The sequence below is a fragment of the Macaca nemestrina genome, chromosome 6 (genome assembly GCF_043159975.1).
Source record: "Macaca nemestrina isolate mMacNem1 chromosome 6, mMacNem.hap1, whole genome shotgun sequence".
Lineage (NCBI taxonomy): Eukaryota > Metazoa > Chordata > Mammalia > Primates > Cercopithecidae > Macaca > Macaca nemestrina.
The window spans coordinates 124,836,531-124,862,613 of record NC_092130.1 but is presented as its reverse complement, the minus strand read 5'-3'; the positions used below and the strand labels follow the sequence as shown (position 1 = coordinate 124,862,613).

The window sequence follows — 26,083 nt, the reverse complement described above, 5'->3', positions numbered from 1 at the left end:
GTAAAGGTGGCAAGAAAGATTTATTCAGAGCACTGCAGTGGGGGAGAGAGACTGCAGCATAAACTGAGCTCAACTTCAACTAAGACAAAGGTGATCCAGGTTTTTAAAGGCAGAGGAGAGGAAGCAAAAGGCACTACAAGTAAGTGAAAAGGCAAGGAAAAGAACATGGGACTAGGGGAGTTATGTAAAAATGGAAAGTTACAGAATGGGATAAGTGGAGAATTACCAAAAACGGTTTGCCAAAGTGGGCTGGTACAGTACACATTTTGTGGTTTGGCAGCCTCGCGTTTTCTTGAGCAGACACTCAACAGGGGGCCGGAGAGTGGCCATCTTTAGGGACATAGCCTAGTGTAAATGGAAGCCAGGCTAAAATCTGGACAAGTCTTTTAACACAGTGTTGGGACAAGTCATTTTGGTGGCTTGTAAGTTCATGCTTCCCATCATCTTGAGAGAAAAGACTAGGATAATTGTTGTTGTTCCCATGTTAAGTCCATAAAATTTTAAGTCTTACTAGATTAGGCATATTGTTTGGTCTGATTTTCCTTTTGTAAAAAGGGAAAAACAAATTTTTATGAAAAATCAAGAAGTATTACGACTTTTTTTCAGGCACCATATCTGGAAATCAAGAAGCAGATGGATAAACAGGACCCCCTTGCTCATCCCTTACTGCAATGGTATAAAATTTTAGTTTTCCTTGTAATGAAAACAGCATCCCTTTCTACTGCTTGCTTTAAGAAAAAAAAAAAAAAAATGCCTGCTTTACAAGCCCTGCAATGCTAGAGTTCTACAAGCTTATGAGACCTGGAGATTTTACAACCTAAGGGTCCATAACGACTCTCACTTTAATTAAAACTTATACATCACAAGGGGAAGAGAATGCTGTCACACACACTACCAGGGATAAATAGTGCATTTGACAGCAGTTTGCCTATAGTTTTCAAGATGTGATTAACTAGATTATCTGGCAAAAGCATTTTGGTTCATTTAATTTTCTAGTTCAGTGAGGACTAAGTGATCAAACTCAGTGTTTCAACCTTTATTATTGAAATCTTTCTAATCCAAAATAATTGTTTTATATTTTGCCCCCTTAACAAGGGCAGTATAAATATGATTAACTCTTTGCTTGCTCACTGCAGAAGATGCACAGTTTCAGAGTGAGCCTGGTGAGGGATACAGTGTTATCCCAGCATGAATTTTAGAAGGAGGGCTAGACTATGAAGAGGAGAGGTGGTTTGAAAAGTCACCTTGCTGTGATGCCCATTTCAAATAATTTGCCCTCTTCTACTTCAAATAATTTCCTCTCTTGTTTCTCATTTGCAAAATGAAGACACTAGTTTCTACTCAGCATCCCTTAGAAGGGTTTTATATACATGTCTCTTTGAATTAACTTTGAAAACTCCAACTCCATGAGATTTACCATACAGTAATAAAAATGTAAGGCTTATAAGAGATTGATATAAATAAGCACTTATACCAGGCTGCGACCAGGAAGTTTTAAAAAATATGTAAAGGTGGGCAGATGCAAAATAATCTGGCTTCTTCAAGATTCTGATTACTTAACTTTAACTTCATTAAAATTGTGTAATACACATTTAATTTAGTCTAACAAGATTATAACAAAAATTAGGTATAGAAGCCTTCCTTCTTTGTATCTTTTATGATCTGTTACTAAATTCTGACAGATTTAAGAAAAATAACACTAAATTTCCATTGTAACCTTAAAATTTTTCTCATTATTATATTCAGATTGAAGGTAAAAATTGCAGATATCTGGTTGCTTTCTTTTTTTCCTTGCAGTCAGATGGTTAACTTCTAATTCTTGTGATCATTTCCTTCAGCTTGTTAGTCATTCTTCTTTCAATATGAAGAGAGTCTACCAAAACTTTGTGTACTTTTCCCTACTTATTTTGTGTGCTGAAAGTATGGAGCAATTCCTTTCAGACACTTGAATTTAATTTTCTTCAACTGCAGTGTCTACGTTTGTTGGATTTTTGTATATAAAAAGGTTGTATATATCAGCTCAAAGAGATCCTCAAATGTTTAAAGAAAAAAAATCTTCATAAGAATGTATCCTTAATTTAAGTAATTTAAGAGAGGAATAAAAGAAGCAGATCCATGACTCACTGCTCATATTTGTATTTGGACTATCATTATTTGAAAGTACATTCAGAAATGTTCAAAAGTTCATTTTGCTGATATTTGAGGTTATGCTTATTAAAAACTATGTCTTAAGTTTTAGAGAACGACTTTCTAGTGTGTTTTCTCCAATTAAAATGTTATCTTTTTTGTTACATAAGCTCTTTAAATTGTTTCAGGAAGCAAACCTAAATTATGCAACTAAATGAAATTATTTCCAAGTTTAGTTTATGGCACAGCAAAAATAAGTTTCAATCACTTGCCAATTAAGAAAAAGAACTTTCAATATATTTGGCATATATTTGTGACTAATGGATCATTTTAATTTCAGGGTTATATCAAGTAATAGATCACATATTGTGAAACTGCCAGTTAACAGGGTAAGTTGTTTTGTTTTTTTACATATACATACAGAAATGGGAGGAGTACTTGCCAGTTGGGAGAACCTACCTTGTGATTTTTAGCCAGCCTCTCCAGGAATTGAAGTAAACCCAGGTTAAATCTCATTCTTTAGTTTGAAATAGCCATTTGTTCACTAGCTCCAAATCTTTCCAGATAACAAATTCAAATTGAGGCTGTTGTTCTGACCTTTTAAGTAAATAAAAACATCAATATGAAATCATTTAGTCATTCCACAAGCAATTGAAAAAATATTATATGGAGATTGACCAGAAGGAAGTTAATGTGCTTTGTAATCATTGTCAGTTTCATGTTGGCACATTTCCACTTTTCTATAACTGAGAAGCTGTTGACCTCAGAGAGCTTATTTATCAGCCTAGTAAACTTAAAAAATAATAATTTGTAAAAAGCTAATAGACTGTGGATTTCAGTTCTGATCATCACCTAGGAGCTGTACCTAAAAAAATCTCATTTTTGCCACCTATGAATCTCTAAATGTGAGATTCCTGTGCCTTATATTCCTGTGTAACTATATTCCTAAGAGAAAGGGAAACACTTAGAAGATGTTATCAAGCTATGAATCCAAAAGATTCTGCTTTCATTTATTTTCATGACCAAGCAGGAGACTATATTTGAATGTAGGCAAAAGTTCTCAATTTTATAAATATATGCAAATAAAGCATAATAATAATTTTTGCAGTTTTATAAACTTTTCTGCTTAGCAAACTCCAGAATATTTCCCCAGTTGAATAGCTAGTATATACTTAGGGACTCAATAATAAAAGTGTGAAAAGAAATGTAATTAAGAAGGCAGATCTGCTTAAACATGAATGCGTACTGTATTCCAAAGCTAAATACAGATGACTTTGGATTGTCTGTTTCCTACTCCTTTCCCGTTTGCCCAAAGAATTGTTCTTCATATTTGCAATTCCATGTGACTTACCACTTAAGTAGAGTTTTTAAAACATTATACAATTTAGCTTGCTAATGTGGTTAGTGTAAAATTGCTATAGTTTGAAAGTGGATAATTCTTAAGCCAATAAAATTTGAAATTGTCATCAGCCTGAATATATGTTAAGTTTTACATGTTTTTGTTTTTCTTTATTTTAAATGGCAGCAATTGAAGTTTATGCATACTCCACATCAGTTCCTCCTTCTCAGCAGTCCACCAGCCAAAGAATCCAATTTTAGAGCTGCTAAAAAACTCTTTGGAAGCACCTTTGCATTTCAGTGAGTAAGGGTTAATGTTATGGGGGTGTGCTCCACCCAGTTTTCCAGAAATGTATGGGGAAGATATCACTGTCTTTCAGTAAATGGTCATTCAGCAGATGGTCATTCAATAGATGGTCATTCAGTATCTGGTTATGAAGTCAACTACATAATACTTGATTTGGCAATCCAGAACCTTCAGAAGGCATCATGACTTGTTATATTGTGACCACTTTGACGATAATTAATTTTTTGATTTTGCTTTTTCCCTTCCGTCTGTTTTTTTAGTGGCTCACACATTGAAAACTGGCACTCCATCCTGAGGAATGGTCTGGTTGTTGCTTCTAATACACGACTGCAGGTAAATTTCCTGAATGCTTTAACAAGACCTCATTCTTCTTCAGAATTGAGAGTCAGTAAGCAACCCTGTTGTTAGGCTTTTACTTGCAAAAGAGGAAGCATGTGAGTAAAACATTATATGGAATTCGTAGTAGGCATACTAGAACTGAAGCAGAACACAATGTTCTAAACACAAAATGGATAATACGATGAAAAGGGAAAGGATGGGCACAGTGGCTCACAGCTGTAATCCCAGCACTTTGGGAGGCTTAGGTGGGCAGATCACTTGAGGCCAGGCGTTTGAGACCAGTCTGGCTAACATGGCAAAACCCTGTCTCTATTAAAAATACAAAAAAACACAAAAATTATCTAGGCTTGGTAGCACATGCCTACAATCGAAGCTAATTGGGAGGCTGAGGCAAGAGAATAATTTGAATCCAGGAGGTGAAAGTGAAGGTGGCAGTGATCTGAGATCGCACCACTGTACCTCAGCCTGGGTGACACAGCGAGACTGTCTCAACAAAAAAAAAAAAAAAAAAAAAGAAAGAAAGGAAAAGAGAGTTTAATTCCCTATGAGAAAACAATAAAACAAATCACACTTTTAACTTAGGTAGAAAAACATTATGCACAAAGTAAAATCATAGAGGCGTTCTGTTAATTCAGTGTACATTTCTTGAGTACTGGGCCTCAATATGAATGCTTTTAGAGAATAAAATGTAGAAATAAGTGGACTGGATGTTAGAGAGCCATCTAATACCTGCTTTTCCGCCTCTAGGACAGTACTTGGTGTTAGCAGAATATCGTGGCTGTCATCTTCATCTTTATTTATGCTTTTCATCCTGCACATTTCACTTCACTCTCATGCAGCTGAATTTTTTTTCATCTGACAGCATAAGGACTTAAGAAAATATGAGATGCTTAAGACTTAATAATATGAGATACTTAACCCAGCCACTTGAGCTAGATCTCATATTACAATGACATTTTAGATGATTCAATTAAATGTTAAATGTTAAATGCGTTTAGTATTCAATAGTTCATACTAATAGCGTGTGAGGGCCCAGAACACAGAAAATGAGAAAGAAGTTTAGTTGATCTGAGTATAGTTTCTTAGACCAGTTGAAGGGTTCGGTTAATGAAACTTATGTAACTTCAAAAATGTAACAAAGGATAAGAGCAGGATGACAGATAGTGTTATTTAATGAAAATCTGAGCAGGACGCTTTGTTTATACACTAATATATAAATCCTAATCAGAATGTGTTACTGTGTCTTTCAGACCAAGTTTAATTTCTAAAATTTTAGATCCATTAAAATAAAGGCCTGCTAGTGTACTTTGTAATAAGTGATTGTTTTTATTACTGGTAGAATGGAAAACATTTATCAAGAATCTTTTTCCTCTAGATATCGTTTTTTCATATATAAACTCTGAGTTTTAAGCACAAGGCTGTTAGTACTGTTTTCAAATTAGACCTTGGAATAGAAGCTCTGTCATTTTTTTCTAAGACTGAATGTTCTGACATGAAACTGATTGCTTTGTCAAATATTAACATTTAAACCATGAACAGACCTCTCTCTCTCTCTCTTTCTCTCCTACTCTTCCCATCTTAGCTCCATGGTGCAATGTATGGAAGTGGAATCTATCTTAGTCCAATGTCCAGCATATCATTTGGTTACTCAGGTAATCCTAAAGTCAAATTTATTAGCTTTTAATTTTCTTATTGTTTATACTCTATGCACAGCTTTCTATTGTGCCTTATTATATATATTTTTATTAAATTTACAATGTCAAGATGAATTTATAATACTCTCCCTAGGGTACAAGATGGAATATGTGTTTTATCAATTTAAACAAATATTTAATATTTCTTACATTTATTCCTTCCATAAATGAATATTGAGACTGTAGTATATGCAAAGCACTATGTAGGGCCCTGAAAAGTACACATACATAATATCTTTAAGTGTAATTCTATATCATGCTAATTTCTTATCTTTGGATTATTATCCATAAAGAAGCTTTGAACATTATGGAAACATTAGAAGTAGAAAAACACCCTCAAAATCATCTCTCTTGTTAACAACTTTTTGTAAATTTGGTGAGATTGTGGGAAAGAATACTTTGGAATAAATTGAAAGCTTGTGCTGTGCAGGAGCCTGATGAGTTAAAAATGTAGAAAGAATGATCACCAAATTATTAGCATTAGTTATCCTTGGTGAAATTGGTGATGTTTTCTTCTTTGCACTTTAAAAATTTTTGGAATATTTTACAATGATCAGTATGATTTATGTAACAACTAACCTATTCTGTTTTAAACATAAAATAATTATGCTCATTGTATAAATTCAAGCTACATAGAATTTTTGAAGTAGCAGATGAAAATTTTCTCTCCTTTACTACAGCTTCATTGTTCTGCGTATGTTCCTTCACACTTTTAAGTGGTTTTATATACATATAACTGCATATGTAATTAGTTTTGCTTGTGTGCTTCTGTGTGTGTGTGTGTGTGTGTGTGTGTGTAATTATGCGATCACATTACACGTTTTAGGAGATGTCATTCACATGGTGCCTGAATGGTAAGTCTTAATATCCTCATGTTATAGGAAAGTATAGTAAGAAAGGTCTGATAACTAGGTGAACATTAAAAAGAACTTCCTAATTTATTTACCAAAGTTCATGTTCTTCCAACCATAACAAGTTGTTTCTCAGTGATAGGAAACTTGGAATGCTTAAAACCAGATTTATAATTAGAAATACTAAAAGAAAACAGCAACATTGATAAATGGTAAAATGCTGATGAAAAGAAAACTTTAAAAAATTAGAAGGTTGCATGTAAATAAAAAAAGAAAAATTAGAAATATATGAAAAATTAAAACATAATTATTCAAGTAACTATTGCTGTTCAACAAAGCACCCTAACCTTAGGGCAAAATAACAGCTTCATTATGCTCATAGATTCTTTGGGTCAGCAATCTGGGATGGGACCTGGCTAAGTGATTCTTTAGCCCCTTGAAGTATCCACTGAATGGCACTCAGTTGATGGATGGGCTGCACTGGCAGGTCTGGGACAGCCTGACTCATATTCAAGAGTTGGGGAATTAGACTCCTTCTCTTGTTAGCAAAGAAATACTCTTGCAGTGATCTCTGAAAATACATATGCCAAAATAACACAAGAAAATAAATATCAGGAAGTGTAAGATACTGTAGAGATAGGAAATGGAGTAACAAAGAAGAAATCGGTTAAAATCAGACTCTAAATCTTGCTAAAACAGTACAAAATAAAAAGCTAAGAAACCAGCTGAAATAAATAAGTACATTCTCAGCATAGATAAAGAAAAAACACAGCAAATCATCAAGTACTGTGATTTTCTGTTTTTTATATGGTATATAGACTCCTTCGATGGGTTCATGGAAAGAATTGAGGAAAGGTACAAACCGTGTGAATGGATGTAAAAATTTGTCTGTGTATATGTGCATTTGTCTGGAGAGGGAGTACATACCTTTCTCAAATTCCTGAAGGGCTTTTGATCTGAGACAAATGTAAGAATCACTACGGTAAGATGACGTAGCATCTGTAGTTGATTTTAAGGGCTGAAAGGGTAGGGGTAAGAGAACAGGACAGCTTCTCTGCATATATACCCTTTGCTTTTTGGTTAGAAATGCGTTTGAAATCCTAAGGCCTTCTCCTCAACCTGTCCCCATCCACCCCAGCACCTTTTTGGAAGACCTGAAAAAGTTGGATAAATGTACTTCACAAATTTGTAAACAGGCTTTTCCCCATCTCATTAGGCCATTTGCTGAAACAACTACAAAAATCAACACCTATCTCAACTTCTGATGTAACAGTAGATGAACACTTTCTAGTAAAGTATAGATACAAATCTACATATTCAAAAACATGTGTATTTTAGTTCTGCTTTTCTAAAGTATTCACAGTAAGAAATTATGGCATTTACAGAGTAAGCTAAAATTTCTGAATATTGCAGAAAAAAGAACATAAAATTTGTCTTAATTAGAAGAAATGTTAGATTCTACATAGAATTTAACAACAAATAACAACAGAAAAGTTAAGTTGTAATGTAAATATATTTTTCTGACATTGTTCATATTTCCCACCCTTTATTTTCTCCTTCTCCTAGCCAGAGAGTAGGAATGACAGTTAGGTTCTAAAAGCCTTTTAAAATCAAGTTTTAATAATTTTTAAACTATATTAATTTTATGCAGAAGAATTTTCGATCCTTGCTTTCAATGCAAAATAATAATAATAATAATAATAATAATAACTTTCCCAGGACTCCAAAACCCACTGATCTTCCACCTCAGGTGCTAAGGGCACAGCCCTTTGTTACTGTCTCTACCCTGATGTGATCAAACCTTTACCTAGAATGGAACTTTGCATAGTAGGTGGATTGTACTTTGAGCTGCATCAGACAGCTTTGTCCCTAAATTATTATTTTGCTGATGTTTTCAGGGATGAACAAGAAACAGAAGGTGTCAGCCAAGGACGAGCCAGCTTCAAGCAGTAAAAGCAGCAATGCATCACAGGTGTTGTAGTGACTTTAGTGACTGCTTATGATTAGTGAACTGTGGCCTCATTAGCCAGCAGAGCTTGGAAAAATAGGCTTTTTAAGTCTGCAAAATTATTTAATGTTGTCATTACTTATAAAGGAATAAAACTCACTCTGAAATGCAATAACTGAATTGCCTCTATGCAATAGTTATTCAACAAATATGTATTTATCTCCCACTGTAGTACCAGAGATACTCCTAGGCAGTATAGTGATGGCCAAAAGTAGACACATATTCCAGTTCTCTTGGAGCCTACGTTCTACTGTGGGGTATAAATAAATTAACTACATATTTAGATAGATAGAATGCTAGATACTATGAAGAAAAATAAACCAGGGAAATAAGACATTTAATGCTGTCGGGTGGAAGAGGGACCTGGGATGAATGTTAAAAAGGATGGTCAGGAAAGGATACTCTGAGAAGGTGACATTTGAGTCAAGACCTACAGGTGATGAGTACCTGAGCCATGTGCCTCTCTAGGAGAAAGAACATTCTGGGCAGAGAGTAGAATGACCATCAATCTCACGTTGTTTCAGAGAAAACAAGTATATTCTGGGAAAATTAAAAATTCATCTGATAAATAATGTGACTTTAAATTTTTAAAAAAGAGTATAGCTAATCTAATATCTGAAAACAAAAACATCCCAGATTTTCTACATGTGATGTTTCTGAAACCTCTGTGACCTAGTAAGTGATGCTATTAAAAAATGGGTTGGTTTTGGAGTAGATGATCTGAAATAATTGATTTTGATGTTGGAAAAGATCATGCAAATTTAATTTTGTTTACCTTGAAATAGAGGCCAAGCTTTTAGTAAAAATAAATTTGAGTTCTAATTCCATGTTGTGAGATCATTGAACCCTAATTTAGCATTTTTAAGTTCACTCATCTCAAGAATAATTTAGTAATGATTATGTACAGAAATTAAATAAAAATAGCTTGATATTAAGAGAGTGCAAGGAAATTGATGCTAGTCTAGATAGGCTTTTTTTTTTTTTTTTTTTTCCTGGAGCCACCTCAGTGACTTTTTGATGATGAACAGTTTTTTTCACTAAGTGTTCCATTCTGACTCTAAGTGTTAATTGTTTTTGGAATTTAGTCACAGAAAAAAGGACAGCAATCCCAATTCCTGCAAAGCCGTAACTTAAAATGCATAGCCTTATGTGAAGGTAAGTTGAAAGTTTTACAAACCTCGTAGTGTTAGTTCTTAGCTCATCTATAATTAAGAATATTAGTATATTTATAGAGTGCTTACAGTGGAATAGGAAAAGCATTATTCCTTGTGATCATCTCAAAGGGCACAAATGCAAAAACGGGTACAGTAGAGATCATAAAGTTTCAAACCAAATTGCAGAATTGGCAAGAATTCAGACAGTGATATATTTTATTTCAGGCAGATATTTCCAGAATGGTAATTACATATTTCTGATCAAGTAATGCTTATCTCTTTAGTTAATGTGCTATCTTCCTCTTAAAGTTGGTATTTGAATATGTGACACGATGAAAAATGTGAAAGATGAACCAAGCACTGAGAAGATAACCTATTAGGTCTTTCTGTTCCTACACTGAAATTATTATATTATTTTGTACTTATGACAGAAAAATTGATGGGTGATTTGCAAGATCATGTACTTTTCTTTTTTCTTACTTTAAAATATGACTTTGGCTAAAAATTCATTTTTTTCTTCTTGTGTTAGGAGTTTTAGTAGCTACTGTCAACTGTCTTTTAAGTTTTCAACACACAGTAGTTATATAGTACATGAACATGGTGTCTAAACAGTTCTTAAGTCAGGACCTGTCAGCTTTCGATAATACTTAAATGAGTTCCTTTTTGTTGTTATACCAGTTGTTATTCAAATTATAAAATTGTTACATGGCCTTTCACTGTTTTTGTCTATATTTCTTCATAGACAGTAAGTTTAAACAATTTTTATGTGTTCATTAGTGCTTATATTTTTGCTTTAGATTTCAAAGAGAAGGGATATATTAAGCCGGAATGGACTAGGATTTCTTTAGAATAAAGTGGTTCTTTAATTTTATCTTCTACTTGCAGTGATCACCTCACCTGACCTGCACAAACATGGAGAGATATGGGTTGTCCCCAATACTGACCATGTCTGCACACGATTCTTTTTCGTGTAAGTGGATGCTCAAATTTGTATATTACTGTCTTTGCCACAAATGAGCTAGTGGTGACTGAATTATTGTTTGGTCTCTTTAGCTGCCAAAATATAACAGGTAATTGAGTTTAACATCAACTAGTGTTTTTGTTTTATTTTCAGTAAGCCATTAAAAAAAATCTAAATAATTTTTAAATGCTGTTAACTTAGAAGAGCTGATGAAAAACAGCTGTTAACTTACAACTAAAAAAACATCTTGGCTGGGCGCAGTGGCCCACTCCTGTAATTCCAGCACTTTGGGAAGCTGAGGGAGGTGGATCACCTAAGGTCAGGAGTTTGAGACCAGCCTGGCTAATATGGTGAAACCCTATCTCTACTAAAAATACAAAAATTAGCTGGGTGTGGTGGTGCATGCCTGTAATCCTAGCTACTGAGGCTGAGGCAGGAGAATCGCTTGAACCTGAGAGATGGAGGTTGCAGTGAGCCATGATAGTACCACTGCACTCCAGCCTGGGTGACAGAGGGAGAATCTGTCTCAAAAAAAAAAAAAAAAAAAAAAAAAAAGAAAAACATCATCTCTGTCTCTCTAGCCATCTCTCTGTATGTATACATACATATACTTTTGTTAATTTTAAAAATTTAGAACTGGGATGAAGAATACAAATAATGGAAAGGTCTGTCCTATAAAAGATTGATCTACATTGCATATAACACGAGCTGGCAATGCAGTACATGTTGATGTGGGGTTTTTTTTTTTTTGGCATGGCTTTATCATAAGAGTTGCATTAAAATATAAAAGCATTATTTTTCACTCCTAAATAATGGGTGCAATAGACCAGTCTAATTTTCACGCTACCCTTGGCTTCCAACCCTTTTCCCATGCTGTTCCCACCTTATCCATGATCTTGTCACAGAAAGTATTTCAGGGAAGAGTTGAGCATATCTGTTTTGTACTTCATGTAGTCTTAAAAGAAGCTGAAAATTTGAACTGTTAAGATTGCTTCAGTATGCTGTATATCCCTAGTACCCTGTGCATTCAGCATTGGATCTGTTGCCTTGTTGACAGACTATTCACAGTGAAACTTAGGAGCTGCCTGGTTTTCTTTTGGATGATTTGAAAACTGTGATGGTTCTTACGATAGATATTTACTGGCTATAGATTTCTTTCTTAACAGTCAGGCAGCAGTAAGTATAGTAGGAAGAGCCGGCTTTTGATCAGATAGTTTGAATCCTGGCTGAATAGTAATTAGTAAGGCGATATTGACTAGTTGTATAACCCATCTAGGCTTCATCAGTAAAATGATAATAGTATACCTGTATCAGTCACAATCCAAACAGGAAACAAATGACCTGTGAAAAATATTTTTGGGACATCCCCAGTTAGATTATTTACAAGGATATGGTTATAAGGAAACCGCAGTTCCAGTGTAGTAACCTGGATCTGTTAGCACGTTATACATTCCCCGGTACAAAAAGACACAAGCAGGAAGCAGTCCTGTTGGGAAGCCCCATTGTCCAAACCCTGCCAGAAGCTAGAGAACAATGGAGTTTATTGAGAAAGTCCTTACAGGTCAGGCTCCTGGGGCAGAATGCAGGCAGAGAAGGACTCCAAGAGGATCCTGGGGGCTCCTAGAGAAGCTATCTGCACACAGTGCCTTTAAAGTTTATTACGAGGATTAATTTAGCACAGTGCAGGTCTTGGCCACTGAAAGGCTTATAAAATATATATATATATTTTTTGTCTCTTCTTTCTTAACTGTCTTGATTGTTATCCACTGTTAGATGGTTGGCCTTCCAAAAAGAAACCTTCAGTCACCAAGTTATTTCATTGAGAAATCTTGAGATTTTGGCAGAAAAGTAACTCTAGAGTCCTTTCCTTAGCCTGTCATCTAATCAGTTCATTTACTCCTTCTGTGTCTTGCTAACATTCAAATTAACTAAGCTAAATAAACAACCTTAGATATTTTAATAGGCAGTACCATTTTAAGTATTATTTCTTTTGAACTTTTAGATAAATTATACATAAAGCCTATCTGTAGGGATATACATGTTGTGGGGGGGTGTTTACTGGAGAAAATAATTTCTGTATTTCATAGGCAAGCATTGAGGATAAATCATATGAAGAAAAGAGAAGTACACTCGGATACTTCCTAAATAATCCAAGGAAAAATTTCATATTATCATATTAAGATCATTTTCATTGCTTTATGAACACAAATTAGATTTCATCCTTTCTGTGCCCTCAGGAGACTCATTAAGGAAAATTGATAAATTCAAAACACATCAAAAGGAGAACTTGTTTCATTAATGTACATTCTAATTGCAACCATCAGTTTCTTTCTCTATAAAAGATATGATCACAGAGTTCTACTAGTGGTGAGCCTCCCTAATGCGTGGTAACACCTAGAAGAAGAATAAATAGATGAGAATGAAGATAAGACAAAAACTCAATTTCTGTTCTTTTTAATTTTTGTGATACATTATGTGATCCTGGATGTTAGAAACTTTGCCTAATGCCTAGGATATGAGTTAACATGGTTACCTTTTTAAAAAATCTATTATCAAGTAACAATATTGAAAATTAAAATAACTCCCATGCTAATCTGATTCCCACAGTTGAGCTGATAAAACAGTCACATAGTATGCTACATGTTTTCCAGCAAGTAAGCAGCACAAAATGAGAGAAGAATTGGAGGGAAATTTTAGGGAACAGGCTGGTGTATCAGAAAAAAATGAAAGTAAAATTTGAAGGAAAATATCGATTTAAAAAAAAAAAGAAGAGAATTAGAAGTTCAAAAAATTTTTGTTAGAGAATTCCAAAATGAAGAAACTTAATTAAATGTAAGTGCTTCAGGCAAAATGTAATAGTTCAGATGTTATGAACAGATCCAAGCCAATTTCTAGTTTCTAGAAACTGTGAGTAAAACTTGATTACATGACTAACCTTGAAACGCATGTGTACTAGGACATTAAGACCTGTATGTAGAAATTAGGTAGCCATTTTCAAAAGGGCTGGAGATGTGAATGTAGGAATGAATAAGTGAGGAATGAATGTAGGAATGAAAAAAGTCAAATATTATAACTGATGAGTATTTGCCCTTGAAAAGCCTGCTAATACCTTAAAATCAATATGCAAATAAGAACACATTATTTAAATTCCCTTGCCAACATCTCACCTTCTCCAATCTGTGCAGTAACTTTATACATCAAAGAGACTCGAAACCTGAGCTGTAGTTTTCCATTTCTTTTTCATTGCTCACCATAGTCATCAATTCCCAAGTTTATCTTTTCACAATTTTGTCCCAATGCCTTTACTCCCGTGGATATATTATTCTGTCCCCCCAGAGTATATCAAAGGGTTATTAGTTCTCCCTGCTTCTAATTTCTTCATCACTCTTAGCCTCCTTTGTGCAATGCAAGATTTATTAAACATTACCATTATTACACTAGTGATATACCTCTTTAGTATTCAGAAATTGAAGATAAGCAAAAAAGAAAAAAAAAGAACATTTTCCATATTATCCCCATTTAGAGTTAACTAGGATTAATCTTTTGGTGTACAACCTGCGTTCCTATGCGTATAAAATTCTAAGATCATACCATTTGTACCATATTCATCTCCCTAAAGCAGTGTTTTGATTATTCATTGCCCAGACAGGCTGATAGTTAAATAGAAACATGGCATTCTCCAACATATAGAGTCCCTTCTACCTTACTTCAGTTACATGCACAAACCACTGATTAAGTGAAATTGTCCAAGCTGTTTCTTAAAAACAACTTGGAGTTGTATTTCCCACTATTGTGCCTTTGCTCAGTCAATCCAAATGATTTGGCCTTCTTACCAGCTAGACCATTAGCCTATTTTTCAAGGCTCATTCAAACAGTCTATTCCTTGGCACCTCCCCTGACCTCCCAGTCTGAAATGATTCTGTCTTTTCTCTGAATTCTGCTCACCCTATGTTTGGACAGCTCAGGCTGCCTTGTCCTTTTTTTAATTTGTAGAGATGAGGTCTTGGCTGTATTACTCAGGTGGGTCTCAAACTCCTTGACTCAAGTGATCTTCCCATCAAGTTGTCAATAATTTCAAAAGTTTTTATTTATGAAATGTCCTGACATACCTAAGAAATTTCTGGGTGGCTAAATTTCATCTAATATCCTAGTTTCTATTATTTTTAAAGCAAATTGGTTTATTTTTCATTAAAATTTTAGTAATCCTTTTACACTCCTGGGAATATGAGTAATTCTTGTCTCCTTTTAGACGTTTTCACTTTTCATTCTACCAAAACCCAGTCAAATGTATCATCTCCCTAGTGGTATCATTCATATGCTATTTCTTTTAAATTATGTTGTTTTCCAGACATAAAAGAACTTTACTCTTAAATCATAAATAGCTGTGACATGTTCTGTATACGCTATTGTAAGAAATGCCCTAATGCCACTATCAACTTATGTATCTAAGCCTTGCCAGTTGCCCAAATTAAATGGATGTTTGATTTTTCTTGGTTATTATATATGCAACAAATTTAAAACACCTCAATGCCTTTGGTCAATTTTGTCATTCAACCCACAACTGTTGTGATTCCTTGTGGGTTTCCTAGACAGTAGAAAAATATGCATTTTATTTAATACTTTTAAGCATGCTTTCTTTCTCTTTCTCTCTCTGTCTCTCTCTCTAGTTCTCACTCTTACCTTCACTCCCACTTTTGCTCTCTTCTCTCTCTTCCTCTGTGCTCTTTCAGTCTTAAATTATTATCCTTTATTCAAATAATTTGAGTCTCATGTCTTCTCCACTAACTTCTAATGCTTTTTAAATGTCAGTGTACGTATAATATTTGGGTAGACAAACCCTTCCATCTGACTGAAAAGAGTGATGGGGCATGACTGGAGAGGAAGTCTGTATTTGAATGATGAAGGAACTCATATTGCCAATAACTTGGATTTTGTTCTGTAAGTGAGATAGTGGTCATTTTCCTATCACTTTTGCAGGGTGGAGAATAGATCTTGTAGGAGAGATGATGGGGATAAGTGTAGAGACAGAGAGATCAGTTATAATGTTGTAACAACTCTCTAGGTCAGTTTGTCTCACCACAAAAAGAAATGTGTTTGACATTGTGACTTAGAAAAAAATAATTCTTTCTACCTGTATTGAAGTCAGTGTTCGCTATTCTATTCTATTCTATTCTATTCTATTCTATTCTATTCTATTCTATTCTATTCTATTCGTCATTTAACATGCTGGTCTGGACAACCTAAATTAATTTTGAAACCCACTAGTTACACACAACCTGCAACTTGAAAACCAGTCATTTAGACAAATGACAATGGAGGCCTAAACAAAGGTAATGGCCTCAGGTAGAGAGAAAGTTTACGAAACTGGAAGCAAGATAGCTTGATAATTAATTGGGTTTAGGCACAAAGAGAGCCAAGAATGACTAAAGGTTTTGTGTTCCTGGATGCTGGTACATCAAATTGAGATATGGATAGAATAAAAAGTAGCAGTCCCAGGGTCAAAAAATAAGGACTTTGAATATACTGAATTTGTGTTATCTGTAGGAAAGTTATATAGAGAGAAAAATTTAAGGATCGAAGGTAGAGTTTTAGGAATTAGCATGCGTGTGATAGTTAAAACTTGGAAGGGGCTGAAATAATTGATTTTGCATGTCATGAGAAGAGAGAAAACTGAGGTGTGATTCATGTATAAAACCATCATTGAAATGAGAGGCCAAGGAAAAGGATGCAATAAAAGTGATTGAGAATTAATCTTAGTAACAGAGCACTTACTGTCCTGAGAAAATACTTGTAATTGGGCTGTGTACCACATATCCCATTCTTTTTCTTAGGGTAATGTTTCACCATGAGGTGTCATTTCCATGTATATGTAAGTTGAAACTTGCTGAGTATATCTAAAACAGCAATAAGAATTAACCAAATAGACAACCTTGGGTCATTTACTTAAGAATTTAGACTTGGTACAAATGCAGTTATCACTTGATGGTTAAGCAGTGGATTACATAAGGAGCCAAGTTCTCTTTGCTGTATGTCATCTTTTCATTTTCCTATAATGTGCTATTTCAGGAAAAGATAGTGGCTAGTATTAGTCTTTGAGATGCTGTGCTTATATCCCTGGTTATCTATTTTCAAGTAATTACCACTTTTCTAAAGCTTCTGTCTTGAAGCCATTTTTATGAAGTAAAATAATTTGTCACTTGTTCGCCTCTGAATATGATCATGAAAGCTTGAAAATTCATTCTTAGGAAATTCTTATTGCTCAAGTAAGTTTATTTGAGAAAAATGAATTACCATCTAAAATGTAATTATTTATTTTTAAAGAACTTAGTAATTGCTGTTCTTTAATATTATATTTTCCCTTCTACTGCTAAAGTAAACTTAGCAGGCTTGCATTCTTCTGTGAAGTGCCAGCATAAATAAGAATATGTTAAAGTCAGACTAAATAGTACAACCAGTGATAAGAAAAAAGGTCAGCACTGATTGTGGCTGAATAATTATTAGAAGGCAGGCATGGCAAAGAAGCAGTGGTAGAAAGTGAAGTGTCGTCAGTCAGAAAATAAAGACATGATTGAAGTAGGAGTAGAGTTAAGAAGTCCAGAATCTTAGCAACATAAAGTTGAAGCTGTTATTTTTTTTTTATAGTAGACTTCATAGCAGCTGCTGTGGGAAATGCCTGCAATGCCAAAGACACTGAGAAACTTCTTGCAACTCAGACAGTGCTTTATGAGAGGATAAAAAAAAAAAATGCAAGAAGGGAAAATTTAGGCATGACGTAGAATGGGCTGTTCTGTGTTTCACAATGAGGACACATTGTTAAACGCACCTGAAAAACAACCGTATAATTTGCTTTTTATTTTCTTGGGCTATATTTTAGGTATCAAATAGCATTTCTAAGCTGTTTTAAATGCTGCCGTCTTTTAAAATGTTTTTATATTTTTATGTTTTGTATTTCAGCTATGAAGACGGCCAAGTGGGAGATGCAAATATTAATACACAAGAAGGAGGCATTCACAAAGAGATCCTCCGAGTAATTGGTAATCAAACTGCTACTGGTTAAAGGACCACCATTTAATTAACATGATTTGAAAGCCTTCCTCGGGTTCAAAGCTGGATTTTGAACTGAAGAAGATGATAAAATAATTTATTATTATTATAAACAAAATTAACCCTTTGAATACTGGTTGTTTTTCTTAGTATTTCTAAGTATCTCATTAAATACCTAAAATGGTATAAGATTTATCAATTGTAGGGTTATGGAATCTAGTAATAAAATTTCAACAGCACTTAAACTAAAGTTTGGGTTGCTCACACAATAAACAGATTGAAAAAACTGTTTTGTGCTGATATTTTTATATTAAACTCTTTAACTGGATATTTGGTATTATATACCGACATTTTAGGTTACCAAAATAGAATTGAGAACATTTTATAATGGCATCTAAATCAATCAGATACTCTGAAATAAGTATACTGTTTGCACATTCTGACGTGCTATATCATTAGTAGTATGGGCATTCTAATGTTTTGGAAGGGATGTTCCCTATTCTTCTATTTTTCTTCATACAAAAACAATTAGGTCTTAGAAGTAGTGCTTTGCGAAAAAGTATGTAATATACACATCTATAGATTCATGCATCAAAATGTGTGGTTGTGAATATATCTGTGTATATTCACACGTATGTTTTGACAAGAAAGATGGCTTAGCTTCACAATTCTATCCTCATTTAATGGAAAGAAGATAATATTTAGTAAGCAATAAATTTGAACATAAACCAAGATATGAGCCAAATTTACCACCATTCATTCACTGAAAATATTTTCAGACAATTTTTCAGTTTGTCTGAAGAAATTCAACTCTTTTAAAATGTTATCTAAAAGTCATAATTTGGGGAACATACATGGCCTGGTAGACTGAATCTATATTCAAATGATTATGTATTTGAAAGAAAGACCTCAGAATTTAAAGAAACCATATATATTTTTTATTTACTACAAGAAAACATTTTACCATTTTATTTATGCCACACCAGCATTTTTGTATTTGTTCATCTAATACCTCTGCTTATTTTTTTTCATATTGAGAAAGAACACAAACTTTGATGCTTCTTTTATATTAAAAGACAACAAATAAGTTTATAGAGAACAGTAACACCAGCTCTCAGCATTTCCTTTTCAAGACTCATAATTTCATCAAAATCATTTCTTATTCTTTGAGTCCTAGAGTTCTTATTCATCAAGTTTTAATTGACAGTGTTTATTTTCCCACATGTTGTCTTTGGAATAAGGCCATTCATGAAAGCAGTTTAATTAGTGAGTCTGCCACTCTATTCAAACCCTGAATCAAGGCTCTATCTGATTTTAATTTATATAGAAAAAAAATAAAAATGTGTAGTCATTTGCAAGTATAATGTGATAACTGCTGTGTTTATTTCCTTTGTCTGGCATAAAAGGTGAGAAAAAGGTCATACATGTTGTTAAGGGTTGCAGTTTAGGAAGTATTTTCTAATCATTTGTTTTGTTATATTGCAAATAATTGATATGCCACTTATTTCTGCAAGAAAAAGTAGGCTTGAAGTGGCTGGGATATTAATCATTTTGATAGTATCTACTTAAAACATTGATCTGTTTTGACTTGTGGCTCTGAACTCTGGGCTAGGCTGAGGGATAATAGTAGTGGGGTAGGGCAAAGATACAATATCATATCCAGTGTTTTGTGACCACTTATTTGAAGACTAGTGTGGGACATGAGGACCTTGCTTTTTTTTTTTTTTTTTTTGTCAACATGCTGCAAGTCTCCCAAATCACTTTAACTGTGTTTTTAAGACATTTTTAAGCAACAGAATTATTTTTTTGAAATTAGTCTATACATTAGACCATCTATACATGACAAACATGATACCACGATTTGGGAGACGGAATCTTGGAACTCCACCTGTTTGGCCACTAGGACCACTGAGGCACCTCCAATAAGCTCTGTAGAGTGCCTCCAGCATAATTTAAAAGCCACTGACCTAATCCATTATGGTTTTACTTAACATTTGAGTGATCTGTAAAGAATATAGTATTGGAGTCTGAACTGGAAGGATAACTTGTAGGACTCAAGAAAGACTGTTTAAGGAAAATTGGCATAATAAAAACTGTTCCTGTTGACTTAAGAATAAGAGTAGGTTCACCTATCTGAGAAAGTAGTTGATAGTTTAATGCTAGGCATCTTTTATGATAATAAAGTAAGATATCTTGTTATGACAGTTAATTGAGTTGTATCATGATGCAGAATGACAGATTTTGTTTCAAACAATTGTCTCAGAACTTTGTAAGCAAATATTCTAAGGAGAATCAATCTTATTTTTTAATTGAACTTTTTGAAATTGGGGATACTATAATAACTGATAGAGATGATTTTCTGTATTTCTAAAGAATCTAATTTCAATTACTACTACTAACATATAAATGTGCTTCCAAAATCCAAACAGGTCCATACAATTTGGAGATTTGAACACTGTTATCATGCTTTGATTCAGTCATTCGTTAAAATATTATCTATTCACTTATTTGATGATTCCAAACATTTGATATTGTATTGTGTTTTTATAATTATTTGAAATCTGTTCACCGATGCTTTGTAATGGTTTTATTAATTGTGTAGCTGTTGCTACTTAGATAGTAACCCACTAAGCAAAGGCAGTCATTTATTTTCATCCTTGAAGTAGGGAAAGAAAATTATTAATTTATTAGTTCTACTTTTTCCTACATTGCTGATTTTGTAAACATTTTACTATGAATAATATGTTCTCTTTCACTGTATTAAAATGAGAAGAAAATGAACATTTGACAATGGAAAAAAGTAATAATATACAAATAATCTAGTGCTATAAAATGCATTATAGTAAGACACTTTTGGTGTCTTCGAATGCACTATGTTGGAATAAATTTTATACTTGTTGCTCAGCAAATCTCAGTCATATGTTGGGTTTGAAACTGTTTTTTTAATTTAAAGTTTAATTTTAAAAGTGCCACATTTTAAAAGTTACTGTTAAATACGGTGTAGTATAAAAAACCAACCCAAGCTATTGTTAATGCTCTGAATATTTTTCTTTGACAATTTAAGTTTGGAGAAGAAATTCCTTCATTTTTCTCCCCTTTGCTAAAAGAAAGAAAATCTATAATATGTAAGTCTATGAATCTTTAACTGAAAGAATTTTAGCAGTACTTTGTATAATAAAAATATTTTTAAAACTATAACTTGCCTTAGAGCATGGGGTTTGAGAAAGTTTTAATGAAAAATTCATCATCCTCATTAAAGAGTCTGGATAACTTCATCAGATAGTAATTTAATATGTCACGAAGGGGCCACTCAACATTGGGTCATCTACCATCTAAATAAATATGGATTTCATGGTGGCATTTGAAGCACATTTTACAGACATTATGATGTTCTATTGTCTTGCTGAATTCTTTATTATAACACTACCTCAAGACAATTGATAGACTGTTGGTAAGGTAAATTGGGTTTTCAATGTCAGGAACAAATAAAATTTTGCAAATAGAAGTCATCAAATAATTCAACAGTAAGACCATACTGGACACAGATGTTGTCAGTTACTTCTGGACAATGTGGTAACATGGATCTTTCAGTCACTGGTAACAATGTCAGGGTTAACACCCAGTGAGTTACCTGAAAGAATTTGGGTTGCAAAATTTGAAATTAATTAGTTTATTTTGAGATTGATTTTCTACATGGGCCAATTTTATGTCCATTACCTCAAGCCACTATCTCCCACTCTAAAGAGTTAAAGGATGAAAACACCCAACGACTACACTGGAATGGCAGACTGAATATTCAAGCATTTTGGCATTTAATGCCGCTAAATTTTTGTCTCATTATATATAGATTTGATGTATATTATTACCCAGTAAATTCTTCTTGGGAATTTTGTATACATTATGAAATATTAGGATAAGTTTTTGTAGGTCAGAAGAATTTCAAGTAGTTTTTAGACAAAACATATCCATGAGTGTGAAAAAAGCTGTGTTGACGAATAGATTACATTACACATTTACCAGGAGGTCAGTAAAAAATAGTGCTTATTTACATAGTCAATATAATTTAATGTTCTAAAAATAATATCTTTGATCTGCCCAATATTTAATGTATCATTTGAGATTTTTTTAAATGCAGCCACTCCTTTATGTAAACATTAAGATATGCCTATGTTTCTTTAACTATACAGCCTCTTTACAATACATTTCTTGATTTTTGTGCACAGAATAGTATTGCAAACTGCTATTTAACCTTTGGTGCCTTAAAATTATTACAAATATTTAACAATATGTACATAATGTAAATACTGCCAAGAGATCAGTAAGGCCAAATATTTTCTCTATTCACTTTTTATTGCTCTTGCTTTCTATTGCTACTAAAGCCTCTTTTATCCAGCTTTGTAATAGTTCCAACATTGTAGCCAATGTAAATGTTTGCTTTCAATAAATCTGAATTTGTTCAACAAGTACGGTATATGTGGGCAGTATTTTGAAAGCTCAGTTAGGCTTTAGATTCTCCTCTTGATGAATCTTGCTTCTAGGGACTATGTATTTGAAGGTCTCAAGAAACTCTAAAATTGATGTTGCCCTTTTTGTTTTTAAAATGAGGGAAAAAAAGAAAGTATTTTCAGTATTCCCCATGTACTTTCAATGACTTAAATTGATTGTATGAGTGCCGTTTTAATTTTAAATTCTGTCAAGAAGTATAACATTGAAACAAAAGATTCTTGTATATTTGTACATGTGTCAGTTTGTAACTTCTGGCCATAATATCTAAAGGAGCATTTCAAATGAACTGTCCTGAATTTTCTAAGCATTTTTGACCTAAGTAATCAGAAAATGGTTTTTAAAGCACCACTTTTTATAAAATACATCTTATTAACTGAATAGGATCTTAGTCCGTAAATAAATATGGTCCTGTAAACCCATTAATAGTAAAAATTTATGAGGAGCTTACTGTATATTCTTACAATAAGTAAAATAATTTTTAACTCATGATATATTCATAATTGAGAAGCTTTAGATAGCAAACTTCTTTTGTTAGACTTGATTTCAGTTACTCTAGAAATACTTGTTGGGAATCTAGTATGCATTTTTGACAGTAAATATAAGGACTAGAGAGTATTAGATTTTGTCTTGCCCTTAAGGAACCTTCCATTTTTTTGTGAAAAGAAAGCAGACACATTTGGAAATAATTCTAGAATAGTACAAGATGAACAATGCGGAATGGAAAAGACAAATGCAAGCAAAACTTGGGGAAAAGAACAAACCATTGCATTCACTGAAACAAAAACTGCACCCTTAATATCTTGAATCCTTAAATTAGTACTAGTGAGTAATGTTAATATTATTAATTTCCATTTAATCACCAGACACTTCACAACTCTAAAACAAAATCTAATAATCTCTTGGCCCTTATACTGACTGTCAAGATTCATCCTAGGCTCTTAACAAGTATTTCTAGAGTGATTGGAATCAAGACACATACTTTGTTGTTGATCATACATATATTAGAATGCACTTAATTTTTTGCTGATTTTTAAAATTTTTAATGATGTTTGTTACTCCTGTGACACTTACCTGTCTTCCTCACGGAAGCTGCTCGGAGCATAGTTCTAACTCTTCAGTTAACTTAATTTACCTTTCCCGGTCCCCCCACTTTGAATGACCCCTGGCTAGCCAGATAAAATCACCTGTGCTTTAAAAAACTATACAGGCTGCTTTATTGGAAGGCCAATGTTAAAAGTTACTTAAAGTGTCTGAATTTATTTGGCCTCTATTTCCGTTCCCAACTTCTGGGTCCCTGTTTTTAATTATTTCAAATAACAATGACTTGTAACGTGGATCTAAGAAGACATCTTTTCAAAGATAACCAACATGAATATAGTTTAAAAAATCATGTATTCTTCACTTTCAGACAGATAAAAGTTTTGATTAAACAGTTTTTACTTTATATAGCACTTTATGATTTAGAAAGCACTTTTACATAGATTGTCTTATTTTCTCTTCAAAAATAAGACAATGTGGAATGTACTTAGTAGGTATCGTGGTATCATGGATGAGAAGCTAATCACTTTCCAAAGAGGGCACTATGCTCCGAAGCTAGCATCAGGGATTCTCAGTCTCATCTCTGAGCTTTCTAATAAACCAGGTGTATTACTGCTGAGATCCCAGCTTGGCAAAACTCACAGCAAAGGTAAGAATTATAGGAGACTAGTGAGAAGAGTCAATGAAGAGGGAGTGCTGACTGCCTTGAAGAACTGTGTCAGGGAAACCTGAAATACCATTGTATAGACTGGATGTGATTTTATTCTAGAGAGCTTGGAAGGAAAGAAGTCTGCACTTGATGTAATTGGCAATGGAAAAATCATTGTCGGCCCTTGGGTGAGTGACATGAAAGTGATATTTTAGAAGCATGTTGGCAGCTGTATGCAGAAAGAATTTCTGAGAGGGAGGCAGAAAGCAAGAAGAGATATTCTATATCTATTGTAGTAATTCTGACAGTAATTAGAGAAGAAGAACTGAGAAAAAGAATGGATATAAGAAACAGAATATTTAGGAAGAAGCAGTAGGAAATGAAATCCAATTTATAGTAATATAAATTGAGAATAATTTCCCCCTTGATTTTTTAATGGAGATCGATTAAGATTCTCTCATAGCATTTAGTATTCCGAGAAGGACTGACTGAATACAAATGACTTGGCTATGCTGGCTGTACACTAAGAAGTCTGAGCACATATTCAGCCATGTGAAGGGAAAGAAGAGAGAAGGAGTATTCTGAATCACATGGAGACATGTTTGAGAACAAATCCCCCCTACACCTGTAAAACCAGGCTTACTAAATACTGAGATCTGTAAGAGAATGGTTGCAGTAGTGCAGTAAATCTCATGTCTGTTTTAATGTGATTTATTTCCAAGATCTATCGTGTGTGTGTGTGTGTGTGTGTGTGTGTGTGTGTGAGAGAGAGATGCATTTTAGCCTGGGTAACACGACTCACCACCAAGGATGATCGCATTGTACTCTTTACACTCCACTTGAAAGACACAACCCACTGTGAATGGCTCCAACTCTGACCCGTAGTCTGAGGACTCTTAAATCTGTAGCTCTTACTTGTATCTTTCCCTTTAGCTTCAAAATTACGTGATCAAATACCTCCAAACAAACATCTCTTCCTGAATGCTCCAAGGACACCTCAAACTGTAACCAATGTCCCCAACCCCCACCATTCTACTCTTCTTGCACTATTATCATTGAACCAATGAATGGCCACACCTTCCACCCTTTTGCCCAAGTGAGAAGATAAATTATCCCCTATCCCCTTCCCTTTCACCCAGTCCCATCCCCCAATCAATAGCTAAGCCTTGTTAATTTTTCTTGTTGAGTGTCTTGATGTGTTCGACAGTCTTGTTCTCTCCTGTGACTTCCTTTGCTAACATTCATGTAGGTTATAGCAATATCCTTCAGGCGACTTTCCTTGACTGAATCCAGTACCCTTTGCCAAGAACAAATTCAGCTAGCACATAGTACACTTATGATTGGTAAAATACTGACACTACATCCAGTCCCAAATTGCTCAGATGCAGCAACAAAAATGTTAGCTTAACAGACAGAGGAACTTCCTCCTGTACTTTGGCCCCGGCTAAATAGGCTATGACTGGCTCTACCTCCTTCCTGACCCTTTGCCCTCTCTTAATGCTGGAGCTAAACTGATCTTACTGAAATGAAAATCCACTTTTGTAATTTCTTTGCTTAAAATCCCTTCAGTATCTCCCAGTTTCTCACGCAGTAAAAATTTCTCACCAAACCTTTCACACATGACCCTTCATGGTCAAGCCCCTGCTTCCCTCTCATCCCTTTGCAGCCTCATTTTCCACCACCCCCTAACACTCAGCATTACAACTTCACTGAATTCTTGGCAGTTCCAAGAACAGCCCATTGCTTCCCACCTCTCACTTGCTTTTTCTTTCTGCCCCGGTCACCATTTCCAATTTATACTTCTTTTGACTCTCAACTTATTCCCAGTCTAGACCAAATGGTCCTTCTAGATCTTTTCCAAGTATCTGGCCATAGTTCATCTATTTCACTTAGCACATAGTGTTGAAAATGTTTATTGATTTGCCTGTTTTTCCCCCCCTGGCTACCCTTCCTTCATGCCACCATGCATAGATTATTTTCAGTACTGACTAAATGTTTGGGACTTAAGTGGGTGTACACATACACAATATTACAAATGTTTATCTGAGAAAAACAGTCTTCGAAAAA

General features: G+C 34.1%; 1 protein-coding gene across 4 annotated transcripts in view; it reads left to right on the top strand.

Moving 5' to 3' along the window:
• The window catches only part of LOC105499347 (poly(ADP-ribose) polymerase family member 8), a 189,660-nt gene extending 167,374 nt beyond the window's left edge, over nucleotides 1–22,286 (top strand). For all 4 annotated transcript variants that reach the window (XM_011771891.2, XM_011771890.3, XM_011771893.3 and 1 more), the window contains 9 exons: nucleotides 607–674; nucleotides 2,468–2,516; nucleotides 3,653–3,765; nucleotides 4,033–4,105; nucleotides 5,694–5,763; nucleotides 8,555–8,628; nucleotides 9,750–9,819; nucleotides 10,704–10,788; nucleotides 17,734–22,286. In XM_011771891.2, the coding sequence (XP_011770193.2) occupies nucleotides 607–674; nucleotides 2,468–2,516; nucleotides 3,653–3,765; nucleotides 4,033–4,105; nucleotides 5,694–5,763; nucleotides 8,555–8,628; nucleotides 9,750–9,819; nucleotides 10,704–10,788; nucleotides 17,734–17,836 (705 nt within the window). In that variant the 3' untranslated portion in view covers nucleotides 17,837–22,286. The remainder of the gene's footprint in view (nucleotides 1–606; nucleotides 675–2,467; nucleotides 2,517–3,652; nucleotides 3,766–4,032; nucleotides 4,106–5,693; nucleotides 5,764–8,554; nucleotides 8,629–9,749; nucleotides 9,820–10,703; nucleotides 10,789–17,733) is intronic.
• The last annotated feature ends 3,797 nt before the right edge of the window (nucleotides 22,287–26,083 follow it).